Here is a 13,545-nt window from a genome sequence, read left to right as displayed (position 1 = left end):
TCGACTGCACTGGCAAAAGGCGAACGTACGGACCGTCGGACGGACGGAGCACGCCGGGTACACGCAAGTGAGCAGGCGAGAGGTGCCTGAAACCCAAGTGAGGGAAGAGAGTTCGAAGTATAGCCGAAAGTGTAGGTCAGAGCGAGAGGAAAATCCACAGAGAGAGAGAGACCCATTCATCTTGGCGCGCCTAGCATGCCTGTGATTGGTCCATCTTGGGTAAGGCTACGCTACGATTGGACGGCTCTGTTTACCAGCTGGTGCCCCGGCGCGCTCCAGGCTCGTAGAAGAGAGGGGGGAACAGAACGGAGAGACAAGCGGCGCCATTATTGTAAGGGGTTACATTTAGCTGGCCGTGGGTTGTAGTACGCGGCGTTCGGGATAGGGGGCTATAGTACCTTCATGCATGGCCCATAAAGGATTCGTCGACTATCCGAGAAGTACGCAAGAAACGGCTTCTAACACCTGACAGGGGCCACGCTCTTCTCTTCTCTCTCCTCGTGCCGTCGCCGGGTTCGCCGTCGCAGCCCAATTTCCAAACTGGGACCACGACTGGGATCGTCCGGGGTGGGCCCGATCGAGAAAGGACCCACCGCTTTATCACCGATTCTCGTTCTGATTCGGATGGATTTGTAATCGGGAGGCACACGATTACGTCGAGCGTGAATCTGAATCTTCAAGGTGAAGATCTGCGATACGTGGATCTTAACTTGGAGAGGAGGGATATGTCATTTGCCATCGCGGACAGTCGGTGATTCGTGGCCAGTCGTCTCTGGCGGCCGCATCCCGCCGCGTTCGGTATTGTTATTGTGATAATGTGCTGAGTTGCGTAAGTGGCAGTAAAAGTGGATCATTGTTCGCTGATAAGAGGAGCAGGTAGTGAACACGGGCAGCGACGACGTCGACCAGAAGGAAGGCAAGAGAAAGAGAGAAAGATTCTGGAGCAAGCGACAAGCGAGAAATAGTGCGCGGGTTTCTTGCGACGAGGATCCTGCTGATCGACAGATCAAGTGTACATGGTAATCCGTGCCGAGATGGATTATGCAATGAAGAAGCAGCAGGCGGTGGACGTTTCGTCGCGGTGTCGGTGTTGAGGCACTTGTCCCGGTCGTCTGGTCCGGGCGTGTCATCGGCATCGGGTCCACATCGGCACCGACAGGCGATATGAGTTCGAAATTCATAATTGATAGTATGCTACCTAAGTACCACCAGCAATTCCATCATCAGCAGTTATTCTCAAGCGCGAATCCAGGTACCATTCAGGCGTGCACCACGAGTCCGGCCACCGCTAGCCTAGAATCAAGTTTATCCGCGGCTGCAGTGGCGGCCGCGGCGGTTAACTACGCACAGCAGCACAATTCACCGAGTCCAACTGGCTCGAGCCCCCAGCACTCGGGAAGCTCCGCTTCGACGTCACCGGCGGCACGCACGACGTCCAGCATGTATCCTTACGTATCCGCCGCAGCGGCGCATCATCATCATCAGCAACAACAGGCAGTCGCCGCCGCCGCGTTCGGCGCCACGTCCAGCATGGTGCCAGCTTTCGGCTCCTCGGCGGCGTCCAGCGCTGCCCTGGCCGCCGCCGCTGCCGTGGACGCCGCGACTGCCGGCGACAAGTCCTGCCGTTACACGGCCAGTCTCACCGGCAATGTAGCACCCACATCGGCCGATCCTATGGTTAACTATACCCTCGGTCATCATCATCAAAACGGTGCTACGCCCGGTAGCCTCGTCTCGTCCGCATCCGCATCGTCAGCCGTGTCGGCCGCGTCGGCTTCCATGGCAGCGGCGGCGCAATTCTACCATCAAGCGGCTGCCGCATCGGCCGTCGTCGATCCTTTGACATCTTGCCAACAACCTACCACCGGCCAGCCTGGGATTTCGGACATACCTCGGTATCCATGGATGTCCATCACCGGTGAGTTCCTCTTGGATGCTCTTGGATATATACATATATATAAGCAATCTTCCATATTGTTGTTGCTAGCCGTCTCGGTTCATTAACAGCGTGTATGCGCGAGATGAAACACGCTTCGCTAAAAATTGTCATTTCATTGTCACCGTGTTATTCGAGTATTATGAGTAATACGAAGAAATTTTCAGCAGCTTCACTGCAGATAGATTAAGGCTTCATGATGCGCGTTTAATTTCTTTGAGTTTGATAATTTAGCGTTGGATTGGTTTTTCCTTAAACAGTTTTGTCGTTACTATCTATATATATAAATTGCATCGTTATACCACTTATAAATTAAATACAGGTACTATATTTCACTATGTATTTAATTAATATATGTATGTATACACACACATTACACGCACGCGCACGCACGCACATATGCACAAGCACGCACGCGCGCTCGCTCTTGTGTATATGTGTATGTGTGTACATATATATACAGTGCGTGCATCTATATATTACTAAACATTCATCTCGGTTACGTAATTAATTGTTTCTACGTGATAAATTGCTTAGCATTATTCAGTGTCAGTTCCTCTGCAGTTTGATGATTGAATGTTTTTTATATTTTTATTCCTTTTTATTGCATGCAATGAAGAAAATACGTCTTAATAATCGCAGTTTGCATGAAACTTTCAGCATGATGGCGACAGGAAATATTAGATTCTTATGTATTGTAATTGTTTAATGTAGAGATGATATAATATGAAATATAAGCAGGTACAGTTTTTCATATTATCGCAAATTATCGTTAAACTATTTTCATAGGCTTTTCATATCATAAGAATATTATTCCATAATTTATTTGCTACAAATTCGATAATATTACTGTTGTGTTGCAAAAAGTAAGAAAAATACAAAATTATACATGCGCAATTGCTGCTGAGACGTTTTCTTTCACTCATACTATAAGTACGATTAAATTTGTTAAATAGCATGGGTTCCCATAAGCCTTCACATGGTAGAGAAATGTGTTAAACATTGCTCAGTACTTATATTCAAGGGGAGAGGGGGTAGGCCAGATGGTTCTTACAAAATCAATACTACCAGATCAAATATAACATTGCAACGTACAGTATTTTGCAGTCTCCTAACTACAATGAAACACAATTCATTAATGCGCATATTACATGCATAATGGACAATTATTGGAGAATACGTCTTACACGAGAGAGGGATTAAGGTCCAGGATGCTTTTGCAGCGCAGAAAACTCGAAGCTTCTCCAGTGTCGTGCATAATCGTGCATGTGCACTGCCGAAGAGTCTTTGTTTGCCGACGTGTTAGCCTGGTCGAAGTACCGACGGTATTTATCGTGTATATTTGCGGCGAGCAACGGCCGAGTGCCGTTGCTGTTGTTGCTGCGCTCTTGACGTTGACGCTGAAAATTGCATGTCTCGCGGCAGTACCGCGAAACGGAACCTTTTCTCATTGCATTTTCCTCGTTTGATATTGTTGTGACATTGTAGCAGCACGTACGAAATGACTTGGAGTAGTTTGCATGAAAAGGGTAGACGGGGGAAGGCGGACGGGAGGGGCCCCTTGAAGCTTGGTGTCTCGCGATTCTCCCGTGGGCGACCTGAGCATTTTACAGTCACGATTTGATTTATCCCACACGGTGCACCGTTGAAATTCGAGGCGTAAGGCTCAATTATAACAATCGCCGTATTTGTCACATTAGACACGGCAGCGACTTAGCTGAATTCACGCGACGAACGAATTAACACGCTCGCGCGCGCGCGCGCTTTTCAACCAGTCAAGTTGTTTACCGTGTCACTGCAGTTTACAACGAAATTTCTCGGCGACTCGTTCATACGATCTTTCGCTCGTGCCAATGCACTCGCGTTAGCGCATAGTAATATAATGCGAGGCATACCGAGGACAGGCAATCATGGAATATATTACGATTAAGTTGTAATCATTGAATATGCAAATTATTTTCCGAAGCCCGTTCCGCTATCAACACGTTATAATAACGCTTAGCGTTAACGCGCTAACTTGCCGTATTTTTGTCTTTATTTTCATCTTCTCTTTTTATTAACTCGCGAGATATCATTACGCTTGCGGCAAATCATGAGCGCTTTCGTATAATTCCTAATGTGCGCGTGACGATAGTATTGATTCGCGATGCGATTCAATCTCACCGTCTCGGGCCTGTATATTTTGCTATCGCGTCTCTTGATAATTATTTATTGCGCGTCTCTAGAAAAGATGAATAACTCGATCGGGGCTTACGGTCGCTTATCAATTTTTAAGAGAGAGGAGAAAGAGAGAGAGAAGAGAGAGAGAAAAAGAATTATAAAAATTATGTTATATATATAATATATATTTATATATAAACATAGGAACATATTATTATATTGATATCCAAAAGCATTATAATTTAAATAGAACAGTATAATGCAATAACGGGCATAGAAAATTCGATTACTCCGCAGATCATAGTCGAATAATTAACGGCTGGAATAGTCGAATATAAGGCTGAGGAAAACATTGAAATACTATTTAAGTAATTAAGAAGTAATTAAGTTTATTATATTGAATTGTACCGTTCTATTTAAATCGTAATGCTTTTGAATATCGATATAATAATTTTTCACAGACATCTCATGTATTTGAGTCTCTTTTCTCATATTATTTTTTATCTCATATAATTCAATGATACTTTTATGTGTCTTAAAAAGCACCCAAGCGAGTCGTTATTTTTATCATGGTGGTTAATGTCCTTAATTTTATTTATTTCCGCTTTTTTATTTGATATATTTCCAGCTTCTCTGAAGAGTTTACGATTTTTTGAGTTCTCATACTGTCATATGTCTATTCATGCGTCAATAAGTTCCTTATCTATTTTATGAGTGCGTAAGAATAACTTTATGGCTTAGGGGTGAGGTGAATGATTCAGCCGACAGCATAGTGTGACGATTTTAGTTCGCGAGGCCGTAGTGGGATCAAAATCACGTCGGCAACTCATAAATCTACATTTTTTCTTTATGACAATTATCGTTCCTCTTTTAATATCAACCAGTTTACTATATTTTAATTTAATCATAATTGTAACAAGAGACTACGTGTGTGTGTGCAGTGATATTTTTTAATACAGCAGTTTTTTTATAGCGCGAAATATAAATTTAGTGGCTCTTCAATATATTATTTTATCACTAAATTGACGCATATATATTTTTTTCTTTACGTATACCACCGATGATAAAACCAATTTTAATTAATTAAAATATTTCTCGATATTTTCCTAGATATTTTTAGAAATTATCGGTTTTCAATTTGAAACGTCGGTGAAATCCTTAAAATTGCTTGTGTTATTTTCACACAGACGTGTGTGTGTGTGTGTGTGTTTCGTAAATTATTGACACACTAAACTAGTTTCTCATTAAACCTATTATTAGTCTTTAAATTTAATATTTTTTTCATATCATTGTTTACTGAAAACTTTGCATCGACTAAAATTATTGTGCAAGAGTCACATGGTCTTATTCTTGAAACTTCCAAGATTCTTCCAAAATCCTTAAGTGCATTTCAATGTAACACGTTTTTAAATCATAACTTATCTCGCGTGTTTATTATATAAGACATATGCTTTAGAAATCTCGCTGCATCATAAGCTTAAGTGCATGCGTAGTTTTACAGTTATAAACAACTAGCAATAAAGCCGATTTTCATTATGTATTACCATCTGATCTACCGCGATTCTATAAGAAAAAAAAAAAAAGAAAGATTATACATAATTCCCGAAACACTCAACAGTTTCATTCTCCTGTTTTAATTAACCAATTTATTTTCCAGATTGGATGAGTCCATTTGACAGAGTGGTCTGCGGTGAGTACAAATTATTACTAATTAGTTTGCTTTTACATTATTACTGCCATTATATGCGTAAATATATTGGTTTGTACATATATATATTCCATATTTCTACAAATACATAAAAAGACAAAAATTTTTAGTACGTTAAAAAATGGTCTTTAATGTAGCAATCACGCATTATACACTTTCAAAATTGAAATTGCAAATAGGCGGTATCTTCTCATTTCGAGAGAGCCTTTCTCTTAACGATCGTCCAATCACGGCGCTGTCGATCAATCGCCGAATTGACGAAAGTTTGGGTCATTAATCTCCGATGAAGATGATGTAATATTAGGCGCGCTAAGGAAAGTCAAGGTCAACGTCTGAGTCACTTATGTGAATCGTGCCATCGGGTTGCACGCGTTAAATCCTTACCCTATTCATTTATGTTAGTTGTGCATGCAAGAAGGACATGTATATGGGCAACTACACCTGTCGTCACCGTGATAATGTTAGTCGCGAATAATCCCCGTGACTATCTTTTATACAACCACTTATGAGCCCACAATAGCGCAGTAAATACCGATTAGATAAAATTAAAACTTCAGCCGCTGGCTTTTATCGCGATGGTTTGTTTACACCGGGTGGATCATAATTTCAAATAGGCATTGGCGATCACCGTACGAAGTTTCTAGCTGCAGTGGCAAACGCTTAGTCCGGTAGGAAATTACATTCCGATACATTCAAACGAAGAATTTATCTGTTTGTACGTACATATATTGTTACCCAATGAGTGAGGACACGCGTTCGTTGTAATAAGGCTACCCATCCGGATATTCCTGCTGATTTTTGTGACAATTTGCTTGCGCACGTATTTTGTGAATTATTTGAAATGAAATATAACGTTTAAATATAACGTCAAACTCTTTTATAATATTTTATTAAAAAATTCACAAATTACTTGTGGCATATGAAAAGACCATTGAATAATTATACAAATTAATAAGTTATACAATGTAACGTCAGAATTTTGTTACATACAAAACTTAACCTCAAATAATTTTGTATCATTATAAGATAATTGAACGTATCTTCCTTGAAATATTTTGTTTAATATCAAAGCTAAAGCAAATGTTTTAGGTATAAGCATTGCGTATAAGGGCTCATTATTTTTTAACTTAAACGACGCTATTTGATTATATAAAATACATTCATTTCTTCAGAAATTAATCTTTATTAAAATATTGTCTTAAAAATCAAATTACATTCATTTAAATTTGTGAATTGTTTAATTTTATCGTCACTATGATGTTTCGATATGTCTCAGATTTAAAAAATAGACAAAGGTTAAAGATATAAAATACTTCATTACAATTTGACAAACAGTTTCAGCCTTTTATAACGCTGTCGCGCTTATCATATGCATTTCAAAGTCAACTTAAATTCCCATTTTTTCATTCACAGACATACTCTTCACCATTTCCATTGATTTAATATGCGATTAATGCGTGAATGTATTGCGCTCTCGGATCTCTGGAAATGGCAAATGAGTGACTCGTTCCACAAGGTCGTCCACATATCTCCGGTTAAAATTCATACTGTTTAGAAATATAGGCAGATTCGGCTATAATTTGTACTGTTTCTCTTTGACTCGCTATTTTCTCCGTGCATAATACATGGTCCCAATATGTCGTTGAGAAACATCGATCTACTGGGTGGTATCAGTAATCCTTTTGATTTTCGGACTCCACAAATTAAGCTTTACAATTTGTATTGCCTATATCGAACTGAGATGAATTGCGATAATTTCCAATGGTTCCACGGTTGAATCGGATGACTCGTGATCCAACAATATACATACAAACCATATAAAGGAAGACCTCTCAGGAGCAACTCGGCATCGGATAATTCCTCCCTGATGAAGCGAACTGAAATGTTCGCGAAACGTCGGAATCAAATAAAGAGAAATCCACGCGGCTCAAACCCGGAAACCAAACCTAATATGCAACCGCGAAAGCCTAAAATATCAAATACATACACACAACAAATCTAACTGATATTAACATTTTCATGAGTGCTACATAAAAATATTCGTAAAAATGATCATAAAATTGAAATCACTCCGTCATTACTTACGTCATTGCGTAACTTTTATACGATGATACGTGAAAAAATGTAGCCTGAAGTTAAAGTAATATCGCGTAATGCGATTTCAAATGTGATAAGCAAGCGAAATTGTCGGCGAGCCTAGAACAATGTACAAATTTCTAATCTATCTTCAGCACACTAACTGCGAACATACTCTGACATTGGAGTTCAGAGGCCTGTGGATGTCTAGCTGGATTACGGTGTGTACACGGGGACTAGCAGGAGATAATGTATAATTTATAATCAGGCCGATCCGCACCAGCAACGGCGCACCACTGTACGGGTAGAGTCCACCGCCCCAAAAGCCGCCAACCCCTCATTAGCATTCGATGATGGCTGCCGCGTCCTGCAGCGTCGGTATTATCCCATTTCATCGTCCCTGCCTCCCCTACCTGGACCTCTCTTTTGCCGCCTCCGATCGCGTTGGCTCTTCTCGTCCCTCACGCGTATACGTTTCCTCCCCCGCCTGGTTCGCATCAGCATCCAGCAGGTATCCGGTATTGGCTGGAAAAAGAATGGCTCCAATCGAAATTTCATCCGGAAAAATTTCACCCGGAGTTCTGTTTTATGCCGCGCAACTCGGCTCTCTCCAGTTTTCCATTTTAGCTTCATCTCCTGGATTAATATACGTGCCACGTCGCTTTCTAAAGAGTGGAAGTTATTTCGCGCTCGACACTCGAAAAGCATTGTTGCGAAGAGAGTAAAGTTTACATGTGAGAGAACGTAACATCCGCGTATCGAAAAGTGCGAAATCGGGGGTTGATTGCAGAGCGCGTCGTAAAAGTAGACTCGAGGTCCAAGTCGATTGAAAAATTCGAGCCGGAGGGAGGGCAGGCTGAGGGAGGGGGAGGCAACGAACGAAACTTTTACAGTCGCATCGTGAGCGCGGCGTGACCGCTTTTGACGTTTCCCGAAAGAAGCCGTGCTTCCGGAGACAGGTCAGAATCGTGTTGTCACAGAGATTATTGAAACTGCAGTTTTATGGGCCTTAAAAGCAGTTTAATTGCCGTTATATAAGTGTTTATGCGCTGCCAGGTTTGGCCTCTGCCTGCGCCACCCCAAACGTTTATTTTATGGTCATACGGCGGCGGCGCGTACCCCGTTATGTCGCGTGCCAAAGCCATCACACCAGTCAAATCCTCAGAACCGCGGCCGGTCGATTCCCAAATATTCGATTCGCAACGGCCGCAGGCAGATATCTTACACCTTTCTCTGGATCTTTGCGCTCTTGCGGGAGAATAGTTCTCGCCCTATTCGCTGGACATTAATTGGTGACGTAGCTGAAATTAAAATTATCAGTCTTGTAATAATAAAAAATTGTACAAAAATATTTCCTCAGCGTTGTGTATAATAAATATTCCGTTCTACGGTGCGCGAGAGGAAACTTAAGAGAGGGATGTACTTACAAATTTTATTATATCAATTCTTCTCGCAGATTGTTTCATATTTTTTAGACTACTTTTCCTCTATGATCTTGACTTTTAACTGTTAATTTTTAACTCCTCATCATACAGGTCCACTTGCTGGCGTTAAACTTTCACTGCACTCTTTGTTACGTGTTACACGTTTTTTCTTGCCGTCGTAGAGGCTATAAATTTTACCTGAGCCACGAAAGAATAAAAAAACTCTTAGCACAAAAGTCGAAGAGTTTTTTTCTGGCGTTTGTAAATCACGTCGTTTCGTGCTGAGCCGAGTGAAAGTAAAGGCTTTGAAGATCGTATCATCCACGAAAATCAACCGTGTCACGTTCATGTTGTGACTGTAAGGGGCGCCATGCGCATCTATGACCTTTCTTTTTTTGCGTAATCGATTCGTTTTTCTCCGAATTTTTGTACTGACCGACGTAATATAAAATGACTTGAGTCAGTCGTTCTTTGTCTTCAGAGATTTATTGTATAACTTAGAATTAATCTTGAAATAAAAGACTTTAAAAGTTGAAATTTTTTATCTTGCTTATTGTTATAGACTTATTGCTATGATATTTGCATATTGTATCACAAGTTTGTAACGTGTATGTGAGTACATATTGCAAAATAATATTTTAGGTCCAAAAAGAAAAACTGATGACAAATACTAAAGAAAAATTGACTTCAGATTTATGGAAGGAATTATAGATAAAAATTTGCTACTGCAAAATATTTAAAATATTTGTGTGTATCGCATCATAACATGTATGCACATAGCTACCCTTTTTATACGTAAAAGGTCTGAAAAATCGAGATTAACGCACCCCTGTTTGAAAAGGATGATGCGCTGATATTGCCCGGCACGTCGCGTTGTTATGATGGTATAATTATTTGCAAGGGGAAAAATTCACAAAAATTACGCTGCATTATCTTTCTCGTCGAGCCATGGCAAGCGTGCTCATCCGTACTAATCTGCATGCCAAATCGGAATCGTTTATACTTTGTATCGCGCGAGAATATAGAGGAGTGTTAAAAATCGCACCTTTTGTATGAACACAAAACAAGTGCGTAGCACTTTTAAATGTGAATGCATATAACAATATTTCAAATGAAAAGCATTTTTAATCGATCGCTTCTTAAAACTTGGCGCATTTGTTCTGATGAGTCTTGAAAATATGCAACAATCGTCCAAATACGGAAATGTGCGCGCAATATATTAACCAATGAACTAAAAATTCAAAATCGTATTTCGCAAAGTAAAGTATGTCATCAGTGAATATTAAAGAGTCGCAGTTTCTTCTCGAGCCATTGATCAAAGAATGAGCTATCGCTTTAATGGAGTGTTATGGTGTCAAATGGAACTCTAAACAACGGTATCATTATCTGCACGACCGCTGTTGTAATCTCATTAAATTATTTCCATCAGCATCTCATACTTATCGCTCGGCGCCGACCTTTTAAATTAATCGCTTGTTCTTGGAGCAGTATCTATAAGACGCTCAACTAGTTATCCTCAAGTGTACACTACGTTTTGCACATTGCAATATTTTCTGAATGGAGCATTTTAATATTATAAGTACAAGTGAAGCATCTTTTCTCTGCAATATTAAATTATATATACTTTATACATTATACATCATATAAAGTATGATGTTATATAAATGTTAAAGTAAATATCCTCAAGTTTGTACACATCAAGAATCGAAAGCATTCGTCCATATGAGGACGTCCACATGACGTTGTCCCGATACCGTCACTCGTATCACGGCCGGCGTTCCATCATACGACCGGAGGATAAAGGAGCTGACGGCTCTTACCAGGTGTAGAAGTATGAAACCGGAATTCCCCTATAAATGATGCCAGCGTTCAGTTTAGTGACCGTAAGACCGCTACTGCCGCGCTATTATATTCTCCTAACAGCTGACGAATATTGTCAACAAACATAACCCCAACTTTCATTCTCTAGTATATTTTTGTATAACCTTAAACATGTCACGTTTCGAGCCTACTAACTATGATTTGCGGACAGCATTGATTTTCTGTTATCATTTAAAGAAAACTGCTGCAGAATCACATCGAATGCTTGTCGAAGCTTACGGTGAATATGCTCTTGGTAAATCTCAGTGTTTCGAGTGGTTTAAAAAATTCAAAAGTGGTGATTTTGACGTGAGGAACGAAGAACTATGAACTATGAACTATGAACTATGAACTGCTGAAACCTGGTCAAACCGTCAATACTAATCGCTACCAACAACAAATGATCGATTTAAATCGAACATTGACTAAAAAACGACCAGAATATGCAAAAAGGCAACACAATGTCATTTTGCTCCATGATAATGCCCCATCACATACAGCAAAACGGGTCAAGGAAACGATCGAGTCGTTCAGTTGGGAATTACTACCGCATGCGGCTTATTCTCCAGACTTGGCTCCGTCCGATTATCACCTGTTCGCATCGCTAGGACACGCTCTCGCTAACCAACGCTTCGATTCGTATGAAAATGTGGAAAAATGGCTAGATAACTGGTTCGCTTCAAAAGATGAAAAGTTTTTTTGGCACGGCATTCATAAACTGCCAGAGAGGTGGGAAAAATGTGTTCAAAACAGTGAAAATTATTTTGAATAAAGTATTATTTATCACTTTCGAACAACAGACGTCTTATTTGTATAAAAAAATTCCGGTTTCATACTTCTACACCTGATAAACCGCTTCACATGTTCGCGGGAGGGTGCCCGTAGTAGCCCGACTCTGGAAAAAGCGTCGTCCGCGTACGAAAATGTACAGCGCTGACACACGGAACGACGTTGTCCACGCGAGAAAACGTGCTAGTCGAGCCGAGGCGCGGCGCAAGCCGCGCGCACAGCTACATACCGCTGGATGAAACATGCACCTTTCCACAAGAGCGTGCTCCTCAGTGTCTCTACGGCGCTGCGGCACGACACGGTAGTGGAAGACGACCCCCGGCGGGCACTATCGTAACAAATGTGGTCGTTTGCATAACACGACGACGAGCAATTCGGGCAGGTTTGACGGTGCGCGATATAGACCTTTAGCCATGGATATCCAATGGGAAATACTGGCAAGTTCATAGGTGGGGTCGCAGGGAAAGGGAACGGAGGTAGGGCGAATCGCGAAACGTGTGGATTCGACGGTAGGGGGCTGCGGCGTCCCTAAGGGCTTCCGTATAATCTATGTCGCGAGATAACCAATGCCGAATGGCGCATACTTTTTCGATGGTCGTGTAGCCGTGACACCATAATTGCTGGCGATCAGTTACAAATAATGTGTGTACTCTCGAACACTCGGAAAGAACCGCGGAAACCTGTTGTCAGTATGTCGGCCAAGCTGTTTTGCTTGCAAACACTTCCAAGATTTCGTGCGCTTTTTAGGTTAAGTCGAACCCATAGCAAGTTGGACATGCGGTCTTCAAACGTTTTATTTTTATAATGTGCGATAGAATATTCTTCAAGTGTATTTAGAAATTATTCATCTGAGTTTCGAGAATTCGGTTGTTCGTAAGATATTGCTATGAGTAACTTCTACATGACCTAACTTAACTTAACCTAACCTAAGCCAATCCAAACTATTCTATCCTATCTTATGTCTACGCATCGAATTATTCGTTCGTGAATAAAAGAACAGTTACATTCCGCTATATAAATACCTCTCTACTTTTCATTACGTTTTATAATCCAGTTTTAGCAGAAACATAATATTGGCTCTTAAGATATTAATACTGACTACAAAATATTCATTTAATTATTACTACTATATATTCATTTAATGCTTACCACTAATTGATACTACGATATTGATATACATCATTAATCTACATTTACAAGATAGCTAATTGTATTTATCAAGTCAGACATACAGCAAAAAGTCTATAAGACGATATAAAAAATATGTATCAAGAATTGGATTTATTTTTTTTCCATTTTTAATCATTCAAATTTGAATTAAATTATCGAACTATTGTGTGTATGTGTGAGTAATCACTTAATATATATATATATTTTTTTTTACTAATACATGCAGCAAATTATAATCACGTTATATATATATATTTTTTTTTTTTTTTAAAGTCTATAAGACGATATAAAAAATATGTATCAAGAATTGGATTTATTTTTTTCCATTTTTAATTATTCACATTTGAATTAAATTATCGAACTATTGTGTGTATGTATGAGTAATCACTTAATATATATATATATATTTTTTTTTTTTTTTT

The 13,545-nt window shown here is 40.2% G+C and overlaps 1 protein-coding gene across 4 annotated transcripts in view; it reads left to right on the top strand.

Moving 5' to 3' along the window:
* Positions 1-304: 304 nt before the first annotated feature.
* Positions 305-13,545, top strand: part of LOC116840938 (homeobox protein abdominal-A homolog) — a 32,613-nt gene continuing 19,372 nt past the window's right edge. For all 4 annotated transcript variants that reach the window (XR_004377448.1, XR_004377447.1, XM_032808300.1 and 1 more), the window contains exons 1-2: positions 305-1,918; positions 5,754-5,786. Coding sequence is in view for 2 of the 4 variants with exons in the window: in XM_032808300.1 (XP_032664191.1) it covers positions 1,165-1,918; positions 5,754-5,786 (787 nt within the window). In the remaining 2 variants the exon portion in view is untranslated. The remainder of the gene's footprint in view (positions 1,919-5,753; positions 5,787-13,545) is intronic.

The sequence above is a fragment of the Odontomachus brunneus genome, unplaced genomic scaffold, assembly GCF_010583005.1.
Source record: "Odontomachus brunneus isolate Ranch 3 - 2012 unplaced genomic scaffold, Obru_v1 Obru_scaffold_013, whole genome shotgun sequence".
NCBI lineage: Eukaryota > Metazoa > Arthropoda > Insecta > Hymenoptera > Formicidae > Odontomachus > Odontomachus brunneus.
This window is presented reverse-complemented; position numbering and strand designations above follow the sequence as displayed.